This window comes from Spea bombifrons, chromosome 1, assembly GCF_027358695.1.
Source record: "Spea bombifrons isolate aSpeBom1 chromosome 1, aSpeBom1.2.pri, whole genome shotgun sequence".
Lineage (NCBI taxonomy): Eukaryota > Metazoa > Chordata > Amphibia > Anura > Pelobatidae > Spea > Spea bombifrons.
Window position 1 is genome coordinate 133,361,153 of NC_071087.1, and position 19,044 is coordinate 133,380,196.

The 19,044-nt window shown below is 37.2% G+C and overlaps 1 protein-coding gene across 4 annotated transcripts in view; it reads left to right on the forward strand.

Moving 5' to 3' along the window:
* The window catches only part of SEMA6A (semaphorin 6A), a 102,611-nt gene that overhangs the window by 34,571 nt on the left and 48,996 nt on the right, over nucleotides 1-19,044 (forward strand). For all 4 annotated transcript variants that reach the window (XM_053474186.1, XM_053474162.1, XM_053474170.1 and 1 more), the window contains exons 2-7: nucleotides 3,875-4,011; nucleotides 6,210-6,327; nucleotides 10,670-10,730; nucleotides 13,205-13,267; nucleotides 14,574-14,675; nucleotides 17,385-17,475. In XM_053474186.1, coding sequence (XP_053330161.1) covers nucleotides 3,912-4,011; nucleotides 6,210-6,327; nucleotides 10,670-10,730; nucleotides 13,205-13,267; nucleotides 14,574-14,675; nucleotides 17,385-17,475 — 535 coding nt within the window. In that variant the 5' untranslated portion in view covers nucleotides 3,875-3,911. The remainder of the gene's footprint in view (nucleotides 1-3,874; nucleotides 4,012-6,209; nucleotides 6,328-10,669; nucleotides 10,731-13,204; nucleotides 13,268-14,573; nucleotides 14,676-17,384; nucleotides 17,476-19,044) is intronic.

Below are 19,044 nucleotides of genomic sequence, written 5' to 3' on the forward strand. Positions count from 1 at the left end.
TTTTTTTCTAGTTTGTTTTTTTTTGCCTGCTGCAGGCTATATGAGAATATTGTCAAAGCATGTTTTAAAAATAATCCGTTAAAGATACGCATGAGAAAGATGATCGTAACTGGATCCTCTGATAAGCAGATCATAAGAAATTCACTTTAGAACGAGCCCAGCTATCTCCCAAATAAGATATAATAGACGAGTAGCCTGTTGCCTTGGCAACGACAACATTCTAATAGACAGATCCCCGGTGTTGATGTGATGTTGGGTAACATTTAAAATATATATATTTATTTAAAAATATATTCGTTTAAGGAATTTGGTCAAGTCATAGTGGAAAATTTCACTTTAAGAGGTTAAACAGTACAGTGCACCAATGTTCTATAAATACGAGGCTCTGTAACAAAGCGTCTACCAGCTCCATCATTTCTTTTCTCCCGCTGCCCTTTCTCCTTTTATTTATTGCAATGTCTTACAGTTGCTCGCCAATTCAATGCTCCCTGGCCTCTCTCAACCTTACCTGCGTATAACAAAGCAGCTGAGGAGGTCAAAAATGGAGGGTGGGATATTCTGGAGGGACAGAGCCGTCTTGGCGAGAGCTAGTTATTGAAGTACAACAAGGCCTAAGGGAAAATCTGATAGAGACATTAAGAAAAGAGGAAGGGCAGCTTTGAAATTAGAGACAGGATATAGAAGGGATGTTGAGTGACAGAGCATATGGGCAGTACGGTTAAAGATATAGTTACCCGCATACAGATATGGTGTTGGATTAGACTGGCATTATTCCCTCTAGTGTAGCGAAAGCTGGGGGTTAAGATACGCCTTTTGATTTCATCATCTCTTTGTTCATGCTCGTGTTGGTTTCATTAAAACATGTTGCTTTAGTTATATTTTTGTTGCGTGGTTTAAAATAACATATTATTCAGACAGTGAAAATGTTACAGCATGAAGTTATTTAGGATTTAACTGCATTCTCTGTACGTTATTTTTAGAAGACCATGAGAAAGAACAGCACGTAATAACAAATTACGTGAAATTTCCAGTAGCGTACGTTATGTTTTTTGGTTGTTTTTTTTAATATGTATACAAAAAGTTGTTGGCTGTTATGGTGGAATAATTGACGTGTACACCTACAGTGGAACAATAGGTACAATAATAACATTTGTTAGAAATAGAGCATAAAATCTACAAAGGTTTCATATACAGGACAATGTAAGGGACTCAAGATCTTTTGGCTGTAGGCCATTTGGCAAGTTATAGTGCTTTAAGTGCCATCTTTTTAACGTAGACTATAAAATGCTTGAAATCTAATTTATCTTCTAAAGAGGTCTTTATCATACTGCTCCCCAATCCTGAGATGGTTAGATAACATTTAGAAATGCAGTGTTTGTTGACAACACGTACAAAGGGTTTTGGCGTTCTCACACCACACATATATATATTTGTGTTATTTAAACACTGTGCTATTATCACCAAGTAGGATAAAGCAGGTTTTGTTATTTCTGTGCTTCAGTTTTAACACCTTGGGATTTTCACCCGCCTCAACTTCCTATTGTTGGAATACCAGCTCTCAAGCTCCACATGAATAGGAAAAAAGAACAGATGCTTTATCAAAAATGAGAAGCTGCTTTCTAATTCTATCTCGGCTATATATCAATGCAAATATCACTGAACAGGTGGCTTATGGGATCCCCAGAGACTGTTTACAGTAAAGGTTACAACCGGAATCGATTGCCTTGAGCCTCTTCCAATTTCAGTGTGGGCTTGTGTCTTCACCACCCGGAGTAGCAGCATCTCATTAGTGCTGCATTTATTATGGTTCCAACATCTCAGGTTAAAGTTTTTTTTATTTTATTTTAATAATCCTTCTTCTGCCAAGACAGGCGTCTGAGTGATAGACACCCACAGCACCAAAGCTCTTATTAAAATATGTAGGTATTCTTCCAACTATTTTATAGGAAATCAACACGCTGCAGTGTAAAAATTAACCCTGCATATAACAGCTAGGCAGCATATAACTTAAAAAATAACATTATTTTTGCTGTGGATCCCACATGGAAGTATATATAACTGAGTACTTAATGCTTTAAATTTTACCCCAGCTCTGTGGGAATAGTACAATGTTCTCAGATTGTTCTTTTGGGTGATCCATTACTCTTATAATTGATGCTATAAGCTAAGAGGGTGTTTTTCAGCAAGCAAGGTAGGATCCATTGTATTCAGGGGAGGATTCGCACCAGAGGGTAAAACTGAACATAGATCCCAAAAATATAGTGTGATGAACAACAAATAGAAGGCACTATGTTTAGAGGCCTCTATCCAGCCCCGTCCTACACATTTTCAACAAAAAGGGACTGAAAAAAATATCTAGTCAAGTTACAAATGAGTTAAATAGCCCTTGTTACTCTAAGCCCTAGTGGCAGTATGTGGAATTGCAATTAGAATAAATGAAAATCTTATGCTGTGGCTTAAAATCATCAAATCAGTGCAGCCTGGGAGCAACTGACCCTTTGTAATAGAATGGGGCATATTAAGACATTGGTCTACGCTCCGTTTTCAGAATGAAATGCAAAATAAGGAAAGCTTGATTTATTTGAAATGGGTGAACAAACAATAGGGGGAAGGTAATCTAATGCAAGATTCATATGCCCTGACAACAACAAAGAAAAATAACACAGGCAGATGTAAGCTGCCTAGGTGTGAGAAGCTGAAAGATCTCTGTGTGCTGCAGTCGGTTCATCTGTCTGTTCCACAATATGTGTGTTCTTAACTTGTTGACGGTATTCACTTGTTGACATACAGAATGAAGCACAGCCCGCAGGGAAAAGGCTATATTGGATGTTTAGGCTAATGCAATACATAAATAGGCATTACATTCAAATAAAATCTCTTGCTAAATAGCAGATCCTGCAGCAGTTTATATTATTATGCAGTTAATGTTTATTTTAAGTACAGCATTGGAAGTTTATTTTGCTTTTACTGCTGTCAGAAACCTTTTGTAATTTGAAACGGAAGGTTCCTAGTTTTGGGAACACTTCTTTATAATGAGAAATTATATCCTCTGTATTCCATCTCCTTGTCTATATAGATTATATTGTACATGGGTCTCTGGGATGTCTATTTTGAGCAGAATACGTTATTTTGAAGGTATCTGTGGGGTGTCCATGTTTTTTTAAAAAATTTTTATTTCTGTCTAGTCTTGCACATGTATGTGGAGTTATCCAGCAGATGGATCGAATTCAGCCTTAATTATGCATTATAAGAACTGTGCTCATTTCGAGAAGCATCTTTGGCAAATGACTAGCTACGTTTAAATAACTTATAAAGACGGTCACAAGCAATTTTTAGGATTACTAACTTTCCATCTCTAGACCGGGATTGGCAGTAGATTGGATTGGCCAAACGACTAACTTCCATCAGTTTCAGTAGCAGGTTTCCATTTGTATGTCTAGAATTTAGAAGAAGCTAGGATTCAGAAGGTTTAGGTTTACAGATTTATTGAGATTTAAAGATGAATAAAGGCATTGGTGTTTATTATTATATTGTTTTGCATTCATAATGTTGAATATTTCATGAGTTCTTTGATTTTTGTGTACTACATGCCCTAGATAGTTTCACACTTTGCTACGCTTTAATATTAATAGGTGCATCTGTTTAAGTTTGGAAAATTCCCATCGGCACTGGAGAGTTAAAAGAGAATATGAAATTTGTTTGAAAATTGAACAACGGCAAAATAGCAGTGTAATTCATATTAAAGTAGATTTTTTTTCAACAATGCAACTCTTACAATGCATGGTTTGGCTATTGTGAAAATATAACTTTTGTGTCAGACTGATAGCTTTTGGAAACATCATTAAAAACTTTTCTTCTTCTTTTGCTTGAACAGGGTGAAGTGAAAAGTTAAGTCTTTGAGCTGATCTACTATGAGGTCAGAAGCTTTGCTGCTGTATTTCATGATACTTCGGTTTGTTGGGGCTGGTTTCCCAGAAGATTCTGAGCCTATCAGCATATCACATGGCAACTGTAAGTAACGCAACTTCAGCAACAATATCTTAAGCTACATTAACTATAACTTGTATTAACTTTTTATTAACATTTCTAGGTTTTATGTTACCTGGCGTAATAAGGTCAACAATAATGCGACCCCGTGTACCTTGGTTTGTTTGCCAATGCACTTCTTAGCATTGTGTTGGAGTTGTCTTATGTAAACCCCAAGGGTTAGTGTAGTAGCTATATTTACACAAGGTGGGCTGGAAAGCCACTGTTATCATTCCTGGGTGGAAGTCAAGCATCACCTTTCAAGCCTTTATGTGTGCTGCACAGATGCGTGACCAGAATCCTGGGTGGTTGAAATTTAGATGAAGAGATACAGTTAATCTAGTCTGTTAACGGGAGATTGAAGTGTTACAATTTGAAAGACAATGTTTCTCTTACATCTATAATATAATGATTGACATACTTCTAATCAAATCAACTCCCAAGAAGGAAGGTGCAGGAAGGTGTTTATAAGGATCTTTAAGAATTAGCAAATTAAATATTCATTGTCATGGGGATCAAGAAGTAAAATTACTGACATTTAAGTACAGCTCTGTGAGCACAAATGTATATCTATCTGCCTTTGTCTCTTTCTCTCTCGCTCTCTCTTTCGCTTTAGCTGTATATAGATTTTTCCTATTCCTAGTAAACCCACTCGGTGTAAAACCATATAGTATAGATCCGCTATATACATACCCATGGATTTTTTAAAGATGACAAACTGCGATTGCTGCGTTCCTTGGCTTAGTCAACGAATCCTTACAAATTAGAGTATGAATAAGGAACTTTAGAAAAAGGGTAACATTTGTGCTTGCTCCATTGTTTTTTAATCTGTGCCTTTATTGTGACAAAGACAAATCAGTCTACAGGGAAATAACTACACAATGCGAGGTAAAGCACATGTTTATGAAAACAAAAACAAAATGAATATGTCTTTCATCATGTTCAGTACAAGGCCCCGGTGGATTTGAAACGTCTAGGGTTAGCGAAATATTCGGCCTGTCAAGTCTCCAGCTGAAGAATCCTGTTTCCAAAGAGCTTGTCTGAACAAGGGATAATCTCTTGGCATATCTACTGCTAATCTTCTATGGTAACCTTCTTAAGAGCTGGAGGTTCTTAAATCCAAAACCAGTCTTATCTACCTGCAGGATGTATTTAGAGTTACTGAAAAGTAGACTTCTATCTAGATTAAATTAATTTAAAACTATGCACATATAATGGAGAGTGCACAAATGAGATGTGTCTGTTTAATTTGTATTTTTATTCATCAATTATATATCAAAACATACATTTAAAAAGGAAAAGGTCCCTTCTTTCATATAATTTATAGGGAAGTGTTCAATGTCGCATTTTAAATAAGTGCAGATGAATAGTACAGCACTGTTTAAATGAAAGAAAACAATAATAATCTTAGAGGGTGGGGTTATTGGTTCTTATATCCCACAACCTCAGTTAAATAAATGTATGAACTACTATATATTGAAGGACAGGGTTTAATATTAGAACTTGGTCTGTATCATTGCCCCCCTGAGCAATATTATCTCCATAGTACATATTGGCAGTTCTGATATCGACTGCACACTCCCAAAGCCAGCCATTCATATGTAATTGAAACAGAAATACCCTAGTAATTTAAATTAGAAAGAAAAATGAATATTATTGCAAAAAGTTAAAATGTAGATGCGCACAAAGAAAATAAGCACGCCTAGGGTTGCTTAGCACTACTGGGAAAATATCATCAATACAGCTTCTTTTATATATTACATCTCAAAACACTGTGTAGGAAATATAATCTGCTGAAAATAAGGCAAGAAAGGATTTCCCATAATGGATAAATTCAATGCGTGCAATCTATTAAATTATTAGTTTCAGATTACCAACCATAAATCTTGCACAAACGTTGAAGAGGAAACAAAATGAAAGATGATCGTCGGTACCCTGCAGCACTAGAAATCGAGGGTTTTTAAAAGAAAATCATTGTGAATAGGTACAGCCTGAAATAAGAAACCATTAGGAATAGAATTGTTTTCTTAGGAGCATGATCTTATATTTCCACTTTTGAACGTAGCCATTGTTAGAGATCTTACAGCCATAGCCCCACGATGCGTCTGATTTTTAACACGAGAATCATATTTTCTCAGGTGACGTATATATGTTTTAATAGCCTATACCATTGTATTCCACAGATACAAAACAATATCCGGTATTTGTCGGGCACAAACCAGGACGGAACAGCACACAAAGGCATAAGATGGATATCCAGCAGTTCATGATATTGAACCGGACCCTCTACATAGCTGCTAGGTTGGTAGCCTTTTGCTAACTTCATATGAAAATGACTGACCGGTCTAGACGTATGTACGTACGTACTTACATGTGCTGACCATGTCACTTTTGTGGGTTAAATGGACAGTATCTACACTTAAGTAAATTTAGATAATTTACTTTTCTACTGGAATGAGATTTTGGACATAAGACAAAGAGTTAAAAGGTTTTAACTGTAGGGCAAATACCATAAACTGTACATCCTACTAAACATAATTTTCTGCTGTAGATGGAGTCCAAAAGGTCAAACTTTAAGCTTAAGTCATGGCCAATTTCCATACAAAATGTATGTTGTCTTATTGGAAATGATATAAAATTGGCTGATCTACACCTGTACCCACGTGTATAAACAATTATATTTGCTGACTGTACTTTAAAGAGGATTTGCCTATTTTTTGACATTTAATGAGCTTATACCATTTACTTCCTGTTTTCAAGGTTTGGATGATTAACCAAAAGCTAGACATCTACTTAGGTTAAATTGGTCCTCCTGTTTGGTGAAAGCAATTATCCCTTGTAAGAAAAAAAGAAAGGCCAGATTAGGGAATTGCCTCTTAGGTTGTTCTTGTCACCTTCTCCCGCTGAACGCAACTAATTTAAAATAGTTGTACATTTTACAACATATTTCCCCAAATCAGTTTGACACCGATTGAAGATCAGGCAGCTATATCTAGCTTTAATAAAGTGATTTACTTATGCTTGGACTATATAGATGATAGTTTCCCTTTAGTGCTTGGAGGTGAAGGATGGCAGTGTTTTCTTTTAGTGGGGATTACAATGTAATGTTATTTAGAATATCCTTAATGTAAAATATGGAGTTTCCCTTAGCCCGTTTGGAACCTATAGTTCAATATTATATAATTATAATCCTAAGAAAAATCTGCAAGAAAACAATGATATATTCCATCCTACAGGTTGTTAAAAAAGCAACAATGCAGTATTGTGTCTATGCAGGATATTAAAGATAATAAATATATATATATATATATATATATATATATATATAAATATTATGTGAATGTTGCAAAATGTCCATTTTAATAACAAATGCTTGTCTTTTATGCAATGCTTTTCTTGTGATGTCAGAACCTTTACAGCTGATCATATAATTATGATAATATCTTTCATCAGGGTTGTTCTGGCTGTGAACACAGAACATGAGAATTAATAGAAGCCTGTGTGGCATTCATTGCCTATCTATAATACAGTAATGGAAAATTGCCTGGGTCATGTACAGTTGCTGCTACAGAATCCTAGTATGACATGGTATTTATTTTACCAAATGACATGTCCTGATCATCATCCTCGCTGTGATGTCTATGCCAAAGTATCCATCTGTTTTTAATTACTATGAGCGTTGGCACTTTTGACTTCCATGATATTGCTGTCACTGCAGTGAATAGTTCCATCATCTAACTCTTGCCCATTCATTGAGACATTCAGACTTTATGTAATTACCTTAGCAGACAATACAGATTAGACGATCTGATAACTTTGTGTTGGTAGCTGGCTGGAATAAACGTTGGAGGATGTGTTAGATAAAAATCAGCCATGATCATCTGCAATCCAACAAGACCATCACAATAAACTCATAGAGGTATTCTTTCTGCAAGGGATAACAATTTACCTTAATATTCACATCCATAGAATTGGCAGGCTCTGTGATGGCTACATCAAAGGTTGCTATACTAGGATAGAGCTGAACTCTATTTACTGTGAACTGGTTAACCCAGAGGAATTACTTCCAGTATTTTGAATACAACCTAGCCTGGAGCTGAAAATCTTTTCCCACTATTGCTGAGAGGCCCTTGTCAAAAGGTTCTCATCCTTGAGAGGTCTACTATCGTTTATCATTCAGCAGATGTTCTAGCAGAATTCCTGCACACACACTCAATATATGCAACCATAGGTTCTGAACAACCAGTGGCTTTTATACAGATACTTCTCCTGCATAAGATCGTGTCATGGCAACAGATTCCAGGATGGCTTGTTGGAGGTCTGAAGAGCAGGAATATTGAGTTAATGCAGCAGAAGTAAAGGGTGGTTTATAACACGCAATTTATGGAACTCTTTGAGTTAGACAAAGGCTTATATTGTTCATAACAGAAGGTGATCTAGTTTAGTACCGACATGCGGAAGAAACAGAGTGGATCAGCAGACGGAGTCTTACAAAAGTGCAATTATTCACTGATTACGTTTCATTGAACACTGGCCTTTTATGGCCTGCCTAGATTTTTTTGGGGGACTGTAAGACCAATCAAACAGAACACAAAGGATTCTGGGACGTGTGACAAGTCTCGCAGAGGTGTCCTTCATGAACGACCCATTTTAATGAGGTTTCCTGGCATTCTCATTAAAACTCTAAATTTCATCAGTAAGACTCTGCTGATGTGTGTAATACGGCTGGATTAGAGAGACTGCCACACACTTTGCGGAAGTGAAGCAATTTATGTTTCAATAAACAAAATAACTATTCAGACAAGGGCATGGCATCATGTTGGGTTAGTATTTAGCGTTTAGGTAACACAAGACGGATAAAATTATTTTATTCATTGTCTGTGTTGCTATGCTATAGAACAAAGTGGGCAAAGCAAATTAAGCGGAAAGCTAATGTTATTTCTCTAATGACCCAGACTGTGGTTGAGCCATTAAAGTGAACGGCATGATAAACTGCAGCATGTAGCTCCCAGGAAGCAAACAGAAGTCCTTTTCTTTAGCAATCCCCAAACACTCCATATTGCAACATTTGGCAGACAACAGAACCTAATTACAAAAGAATTTAGCCACAAGCATTAAATAGTTTGTTGGAGACCCTAACTCATTCCCAGTTGTTTTGGCACTGTGTAAAATGTAAATGGCTTACTATTTAAGCGCTATAATGCGTTTTATTATCTCATTTAATAATGCCAGCTGTGTGTTCTAGAGCTAAATATTACATCACAGAAATAATAAAAAGATAGGTCTTCCATTACGTTTATGGAGATAGAGTATTTCCATTTCTCGAAGAGACCAAAAGCTTCACCCCATCATCTGCTTTTGTTTTGTTTTGTTTTTTTCTTCATTTCGTTCTCCGCTGTCTGTGCCTCCCAGACATAAATGCCCCTGTGTCCTTTTCTCACTACAGGAACATTTTAAAAATAGGCTCGCACCTGAGCCTTTCATTCTGTTTTCCCCTCTCCAGAGGCAGAATAGCAGACTATTGTAAAGACAACCCTGTTTGCGGGAAACCAAGAAGGCAAATGTACTCAAGCTGTGTTAACTTTTTTTTTGAGCTGGGGCACAATTCACAAACTAATGGAGCATCAAAATGTAATGAAAAGAATACCCAATGGAAAAAAAATGTAGCTGCTGCGTGCTTTTTCCTTTTTTCACAATGTCAACGAGATGCAGATCATGGTGCGGCTACGGCTTAAAGTTGTTAGCATCTCTCAAACCGCTTACAGATTGTGCTTTAATAATACGTAGAAGCATAGAATTTGACAACAAATAAGAACTATTCTGATCATTTTCCAAATGTAAGATTCGGACCTTAATTAGTCCTTGATCTCATCTTCAGGATAGACTTATGCCTATCCTATGCTTGTTAGGATTCCTCACTGTATTAGCCTCTACCACTTCTGATGGTAGGCCATTTCACTCATCTACCAACCTCTCAGTAAAGTAAAACCTCCCTATATTACATCTAAACCTCTGATCCTTTCTAACATTTCTCCTCCTTTGAAATAAACGTCCCTCCTGTATTTAAATGGTTATATTACATACATACTATCAAGATATTAGAAGTGTTATCTAAATAGGGCCAATAACCAGTGGAGATACAATTTATTCGACAAGTCCCATAGAGGAAGATCTAGAGTTTTTAGGGTTAAAAAGCTGCTCAGGTTAGAGAACCATAAATTATAGGGTATAAACATTTTCACATCCTGTCTTCTAATAACATAATACTGCTCCATTGCTGGTACACGGCTTTTGCTTTGGAATAATCTAGGATGATTAATCCCATCGATACTTTGGCTCCTAAAGTAATGACAAGACATCATTATAATTAGTTGTGTAATTTTGTGCTTAGTATGATCTCTTAATCCTATTAGGAGATGGACAATACTCAAGAAAGATGTTATTTGGAGAACACCTGGGCTGCTGCAAATGTTCAGTAACTAAAACGGAAGAAAAAGTATATGCTTTTGGATAAACAAAAACCACTTAACCTGCTCTATTAGCAAAACTCTTGATTCTTGTGATTTAACAAAAAAAAAAGTATATGGAACCGAAGAACCTTTCAACGGGATGAAACTCTGATCTCCATCCTTTTTATTTTCAGAGACCACATTTATACGATTGATCTCGACACGTCACACACAGATGAAATCTATTTCAGCAAAGTAAGTTGTCTGTCTGTCCGGTCCGGATAAGATTGCGTGAGTCGTTCTCTGGACTGTCATATGTTAGGTGACAAAGCAGATCTGGGAAACAAATTTTCCCGCACGTGGATTAGTCATGTAATGTTGTGCCAATGCAATATGTTGTTTTATCAAAATTGCTCAAAATCCCCGTCGGATTATCCACCAAGTGGATAATCTGTATTCTGTAGATTTATGCAATTGCATTGCTTCAACATTTACTTTTTTTGCATGAACACGCTATATTTGTAATCCTTTTTCCGGGTATGAGCAGCACATAACAAATCAATATGTATCACAACCATCTGGCGCATGCAAGGGGTTTATTCACTAAAGTAGGAGCTTACAAGCGGCTCACTACAATTCATTATGAGTCATACCTTCCAACATTTCAAATGCACAAAGAGGGACACTTTAATTTTACATAGGTATCACAAGGGGGTCCAACATGTATATAGATTGTCATTAGCCCTATGCTTTGTGGCAACCAATAAATACTACAGTATGCGTGTGTATATGGAAAGGTTACAAAATGCTCTCTTGTGGGCCATTAACCCCGAGGTGTCTAGTAATGTTTTTTTAATTTGAATAAAAAGAAAAATAGAGAATCTGAAAACCTATAAACTATCTCTCCTGACGAAAGTATTGCAATGCGAGTGACGTGCTTACAGAGATCAGCAATTAGTGTCTGCTTTATACGTGACAGCTGTTTTGAAGTAATTGCCTCCATGCTGAGCGGAGACTTGGCAAGGTGTTGGTATTTTTTTTGTTTTTGTTTGTCTACTCCCTTTTAATTCGATGTCCCTAAGCGTCCAGTATACACTTATACAACCACAGCCCTTTCCTCTAATTTCCATAAACACCTTCGCTGTGGTTTGTTTGTTTTTTTTTTTTTTTTTAAAAAGGGCTCTTTGCAAATAAACACAAAGATAAATAATACTTCTACCCGTTTTAATGAGGAATCATTAGAGGAAGTCATTAAAGGGCAAGTATTGTGCTTAGTTTTTTAAAAAAAAATCTTATTGGGCTTACTATGCATATAAAGACTTTGTTTTCATGTTAGCCAAGAAATGTTGAAATAGGCGCACTCTTTCCCCACCGTAGCATACCTCTTAAATTGCTGGTATTATTATTCTGACACATAGTATCATATAAGGATCACAGCTACTGTATCATTTGGTAAATGCCTTTGGTGAATAACTTTAATATGATTAACCTTTCCATGACATGAGAAACAGCATTTCAGTAGGTGCCATGATCTGTTGCCATCTTTCATTTTCGATGCAGCACAGATGAAGATAAATCTCTAAATTAGCATATTGAGTGGTCTGGGATAAAAGCACGTTATATAGTTTGACCAACTGTGTTTAATAATGTTGGTGTGACTGTCCTCACTGTACCTTCCAATACTTAATGAATGAATCCTATAGTATAACATTCCCCATACCTCTTATACTTGAACTGTCACCTGAATCACATAACCACATACCGCTCAACAATCCAATCACCCTCAGTTTTCTGCTCACTGTCCTTTTGCAGGCGCTGGGAATCGAGGGCCAGTTGTGGAGATGCCCTGATCTCCCCTGACCAGGGCAGGGAGCTGTAAAATCAATTAAGATTTGTATTTTTGCAGCACAGATCTCCACTGCAGCTCCCACGTGGCCACCTACGTGCCTTTGTGCCTCCACACCACCCACTTTGAGATGGCAATGTCCCCTCGCCATTGTCTCATTGCCATACCCCACAACACAGGTGTCTTAATATTGACACCTGAAATATTGGCGGGTATGTAACAATACTCCAAAACTGCCTGGGTTTTGCACTGATTTAGTCACTAATAGTCAATTGTGAGAATACAGTATATGCTTCTGTATCAGTATAAGCACTGTATCAGTCTGAAGCCCATTACTGTTCTTGGACTATGTCTTTCAAAACCCAAATCTAAATTTACTTAATCACACATCACTAAATCAATCCCATTTTTCAAACAACCTGATTCCCATACAGCTCCTAACCCCCATACCTCCTTCCCAATACTTGAACAACATAGCGTGAAGCTACGATCGTATACCTTCTGCAGTCCAAGATATACATCCCTCCAAAAGAATAAGATGCAGAGAAATCCCTCTAAGCCCAGAACACGCTCTATAGCTGTGCGTGTTTCTACTAACTCAACCCTGACATTGTGCGCCGGGTACAGGGGACATTTGCTGCATGCCTGTTTTAAACTGGATGGTTTAAGGCTAATTAACCATTTGAGATTTGAATGTTTAAAGGAAGCATCTCTCAGACCAGCGTCGCTCAAAGCACTAAATAGACAATAATCATAAGCAACACAGATATATTCAGTAAACATGTGTCCTGTGGCTGTCTCCTGAATTCAACTCTGACATTATAAATCAAAGGCATCGGAACCTCACGGGCTCTAATTGATTTTTGTTCCTTGATCTTTTCAGAAACTGACGTGGAAATCCAAGCAGCCTGATGTAGACACCTGCAGAATGAAGGGAAAGCATAAGGTAGGCAATTTCCATTTCTTCAGCGCCACCAGGGGTTAGGATTTTGACAGTTGTGTGTGGCCGGTGATTGTGATGTGCTATGGATCAGGGCACACACTGTTTCAGTTGTAATTGCTTTTTCAATTATCTCATTGGCTACTTCAAATTGCAGAACAATTGCTTGCTTACTGTTAAATAGCATGTTAAAGAAATGAATTATTCACCAGTAGCGAAGATCACATATATTGGCATAGATCAGGTGGATATTGCTATGCGTGAAATCAATTTCTCTTTCCGTGGAATTAAAATAATGCGATACAAAAAGAATGGCAGCATAATAGTCCTATTAGATTTCTTGTAAACCTTTCATATTGGCTGTCCACTCATAGAAACATCTATAAAACTGTCTGTGACAGAGTAATCACTACAGGTAGCTATCCAGCTGTTGTGGAATTATAGTTTGCCAACACATAGCATGAATTGTGGCATAAGACCTTACTTCAATGATCTTTTTCCATTTCTTTTGTCATTAGGTTTTTATTATTATTTTATTATTATTTTATTAGGTTTTTATTAAATATATAATATTAAAACAATTATAATATAAAATAAATGTGCACATTTCTTGCGCATAAAATAAAACTTTATCCAGAAAACTGTACATTGTAAAAGAAAAAAAAAATAACACAAATCTCATATAAGGATTGCTCTCCCATTTAGAGCTACTGTGTATATGTAAACAGTGATACATTTTCATCTTTCACTCCAGCGGTTTGGTCACCAGTGAAACTTGCTAAGCCATAGAACAATTTAAATCTGTGCGTAATCGCTAGTGAAGTGCAAATATTCATTTGTCTGCCATATCTTCTGAAATATTCTCAGTAATGAAAATCTATTGCCATCTGTCAGATTTTTATCCCTACTAAAAATCATTGTTTCAGCTAAAAAAAAAAAAAAATATATATAAAACAAACAAAAAAAAAACCATTTGACTGGGTCACATGCCAAACTTTAACTCCCATGACGCCTAGCTTTTTTTATTAATTGAGTGCTAAGGTAGATCTTGTTCAATAACAGAAGGGAGAGTCGCATGGTGCCAAGCACAGGTGTAGGGTAATAACTTTATCACATTTGTTCGGTGGATTGTTGCGCTACAAGAAAACACAAAATCTCAAATTTGATGTTACATTTTTGAAATAAAGTATCTAAAGCAAAAGTCAGATCGTGAGATGTGATTTGAGATTTAGAGAAACAAGACAATAAATAGAGTAGCCTGACCAAGCGCCAGGAGCCCTAAACACATTTTTCTTTTATCTTTAATATATAGGACGAATGCCATAACTTTATTAAGGTTATGCTGAAGCGAGATGAAGACACATTGTTTGTCTGCGGCACAAATGCTTTCAATCCTGCCTGCAGAAACTATAAGGTAAGTAATTGTGTATACACATGAGGCATTGTGCCTGTTACAGCCTGTTAATAGGCTTTGCAAATAAAATGGATCGCTATGAAGCCATTGCAACCGTCCCAGATTCCATAGTTAATGCATTTCCATTGTTGTATGTATGCCAGGGAGTTGGGGTAAGTTGTAGGGTTTACCCGTATTAGCATATGGTGTGGGCTCTCAGAGGGCTAAGAGGTCCACCTAACTTGTTCATGTTAAATATTTATGGACATTTCTTAAAAAAGGGTAATAATGTTTGAGCAAATGGCCTTTCCAAATAGATAGATATATATTAAAATAATATATATTACACACACATTGGTCAGATGAACAATTCACATTCCTGACCCGAAATGCCCTAACTGCTTATCTGTGCTTGGAGATAAGCAACATTTGGAAAATCATATGTATGATGTTTTCTTCTTTTCCACCACCCTCTGCTCTACTCCCAGCAGAACGCAGCTGGCTGCTCAATGCTCGTGCCAAGCTGCGACTGCTCTTACTCCCCCTAAACCACATCAATCTCGTTACAATTAATGCATTTAACTACTCCCAAGTAGTCGCCCCAGTTCTCTTACACTGGTCTGTGTTTGAGAACATTTGTAATATAGTTTCCAGAATACAAATGATCCTTCTTCTCCCTTCTCGCAGACGTTTCCTTAGAATAATCTGTAGCCCCTACTGATTTCATCACCTGCTGCCCATGTCATGTGGACCACAAGTGGGGTGTCTCTGGGAGCTGACAGAAGTTTACATGGACACCTGTGTTTCCCTTGTCTGTTTTTGCTAGCATTACAGATGGCGAACAATCAACCTTTGACATGAGACACAGCAGACAGAGCCTCTTCATGGGCTGTAAAGTGAAAACGCAGATGGGCACCAGATACAGTAGTCCTTGCTTGTAAAATATGCTCAGCTTATTCCCTTGTTCTGACACTTCATGCCCCAGTCTAATTGTGCAGCCAGCAAAAGTAATTGCTTTCTGAAAGGCCGGACAGTGAAGATTCATGACAGGAAACAAATGATGACAGATCCTCAGATGGATGATGAAAGCTTCATAACGAATGAGATAAAAAGTTAATTGCAGCCTCATACAGCAACTTGGGTTTTTTTCTCATGAACTCTAAGCTGTTTTTGATTTATGTCAGGTACACCATTCTGGTGAATATATCTGAAAGACGGATTACATTCAAATACACAAAATAGCTGTGGATGATGTATGTCTAGCAAAAAACGCTTTGTGTCCTCCGCTAGATTCTGTACAGCTTTGAGACCTCTGGGCAGTGCCTCAATCACCGCATGTATTAGTTTCTTGCATATTGAGCTGGAGTCATTTCCCAAGAACAGAGAGTGGCCTAATAACATGATTTGCTAGGGGATCATAGAAGGATGGAATGGATGGTCTGCCATCTCTGGATTTGGTGAATACATTGTCACAGCCTTTCTTCCGCTGATCAGTAACCCGTCCTTCACTTCACTCCGATGCAACTTTTCAGTTATGCGTTTCCAAGGAATGAATGTTTCACCAGACTCCATTACTTTCCTGTAAGCATTGGGTCTGATTGATCCATCTTAATTCTTCGCTGTCATTAAGTAGGTTCGCCATTATTCACCAAAATCTGCAACAATAATTACAGTACACAAAAGTCAGAGCATATAATGGCATTTGCCACATTGTTTATCATCAAGGCTACAGACCCCTAACAAATGGTTGTACAGCTATAACTTGCATGTAACTCGATACATACTTTGTAACAGGAAATTACAGTGAAATTATAGTTTTCTCACAGACACAAATAGTTAAAGCACCATCTTGGCTGCCATTGTTTTAAAGATACCGTAAAAATCAGCGAAAAAAATAATAATAAAGCATTACTTGGATTCTAGTTGGTAGAATGCCAAGCTTTTTCCTCTGGATAGAGGCCCCTTTCTTGCATCATAGTACATTGAAGATAACTTCTGAAAAAGTTCCAGACACCACAGACCACATAGTCAGTCACAACTCAAAAAAAAAAAAAAAAAAAAATCTCATAAATGGATAAAATATCAGCTGAGAACACAAAGTGAAACATTTCTCTTTGGCAGCGGGAAAAAGGGGGGGGGGTGCAAAGGGTTTTCTAATTATAAGGCATATTTTATTTCATTTCTTGAACCTTAAGCTTTTTCCCTAGATGTTTCATTTGACTTTCTATTGTGTGTAATAGAGGCAGAGGCAGCGAGATGGTAATAAGGACCCGAAGATTCTTAATTTCACAATGTTAAACACAGGGTCATGTTCTTATGCATGCATGTGTTTATTTATAAAAATGATTGTAATCCTTGTAGTCAAGGGGTGGATTAGCAGTGCCGGCACAATAAATTAAGTGGTTAAGCCAAGTATATGAGTGCTGCAAAGAATAGTGTAGGAAAGCCGAATGGAGCTTTATTCATTTGCCAGTGAGATCACAGAATGCACCTTCAATGGTTCAGGTTCTTCCAACTGGTGGGGTGGGACCTCCTTATGGATCTCTGTCATTCCATAACGAATGCAATGGTTTCTACTACACTGGCAGCGTCATAACCTGTTCTTTGCACGGCTACAACGTTTTTAAAAATCTCATACATAATCTTGTAAATTTTGAAATACTATTCCAGGAATTTGTCTTTTTAAACAAAAAAACTTTACTCACTTCTGGTTGTATTCTACTTTTTCAGATGGACACGCTTGACTATTTTGATGAAGAGATAAGTGGAATGGCAAGGTGCCCGTACGATGCAAAGCATGCTAATGTTGCACTGTTTGCAGGTATGGCAAGCAGTTTCCATTAAAAAAAACAACAACAAAAACATAATCTATGTAGTAAGACAGTGGACAAGGCTTTATAGCTGAGAAAACTCACTAGAACATATACCCCAAGAGCATATACTGTATTATATAGAATATACTATGCATTTTTCACATCTAGCTCTGACACTTTGTGTAAGCATTAATCTTCTTATGGTGATTTAAATGACATTATGTCTGTTTTCCCCTATTAGAATGTGTATTTTGTAATGCATAACCACCACTTAAATATTCCCCAAAGGAACCCATGATATGTTACTCCTATAGATAAAACTGGCAAGTGTGAAAGGTATTTCAGTGTTCTAGACCGCCGAGACATGAGCTGTTTTTCATTAGTGTTCTTCAAGTGCAACTAAACTCAGACACACACACAAAAAGGGATCCAGAGGGGATAATGAGAGTGAAAGAAAAGATAATTTCCCATGACTCGTTTGTGAGCCTGCAGCATCATCCAAAAAGACTACGTAAACACACAAAAAAAACTTTAAAAAACCTAAATGGCCGCATCTGCTAAGTTTGATGTTAGAGACATCTGACGGTTAACCTATTGAGTGCCAGATTGCTGTGCCTTGCATCACTGGTCAGTGTTTGGTACCACCTCTTGACAATCAGCGGGTTACATACATTCAGCAGCCATAAAGTCCCATGTTTAGAGTCCATCATCTCTAAAGTGAAAGCAGAACGCTTTCTCGGATATACTGAGAAATGTCTTTATATGATTTCGTTAGAGTTGCTAAAATTCAATTGTTAACGGGCTAGATAATGAAGAAATGGGAAATTAAAAATAGATTATAAACTGTCAAAACCCATGATGGAGCTGCTGTACAAAATGTCACAGGGTTGTCTCTTTTCTTTCTTCTTTCCTTCTTAATTCAAACGATATACGTTTTGACTTGAGGGTAACATTCATTTCATTTTAACCTTTGACCCTGCTGTCCCAATCATATTAAAATAAAGCCTTGTTAACAACTGGAAAGAAGGAGTTCATGGAATTTAAAAATACTATAAGCTTAGATGGCTATTAGTAAGGGAAATGTGGAACATTGCTCATATAGTCTGGTTTTCCAATCTCTACCAAGTTAAACCGCGATCTTCCTCAACTCTGATTGTTCTGGAAACAATCAGCCATGAGGCTCAAATCCATAGGAAACATGGTCTCATTAATTCCCGAGGGAGCTACTTGTTTTCCCAATTATGTCTACCTTATAATCTTGCATAAATGGGCAAACGTAATGTAGAACTCCGTGTGCAGCCATGCGTCGTGGAACACAAATTACAGCCCTGCTAATATGAGGATTTAGTCCATTAGCTTAATGTAAGCGTCTCATGCTTGCGAGCTGGGTTCCCAGCACACAAACCGTTGCGTGGCGTACCTTGCATGGAGGCCCATTATACTTCCTTCTGCATAAAATACATTTTCACCGGAGGCGTTCGGATTTTGCAAATGGGTTACCACGCAAAATTGTAAATTAATGTAACGTTAAGTTTACGCAAATGGTTTATTTTTTTTTTCTCTGCAATTTACCAATT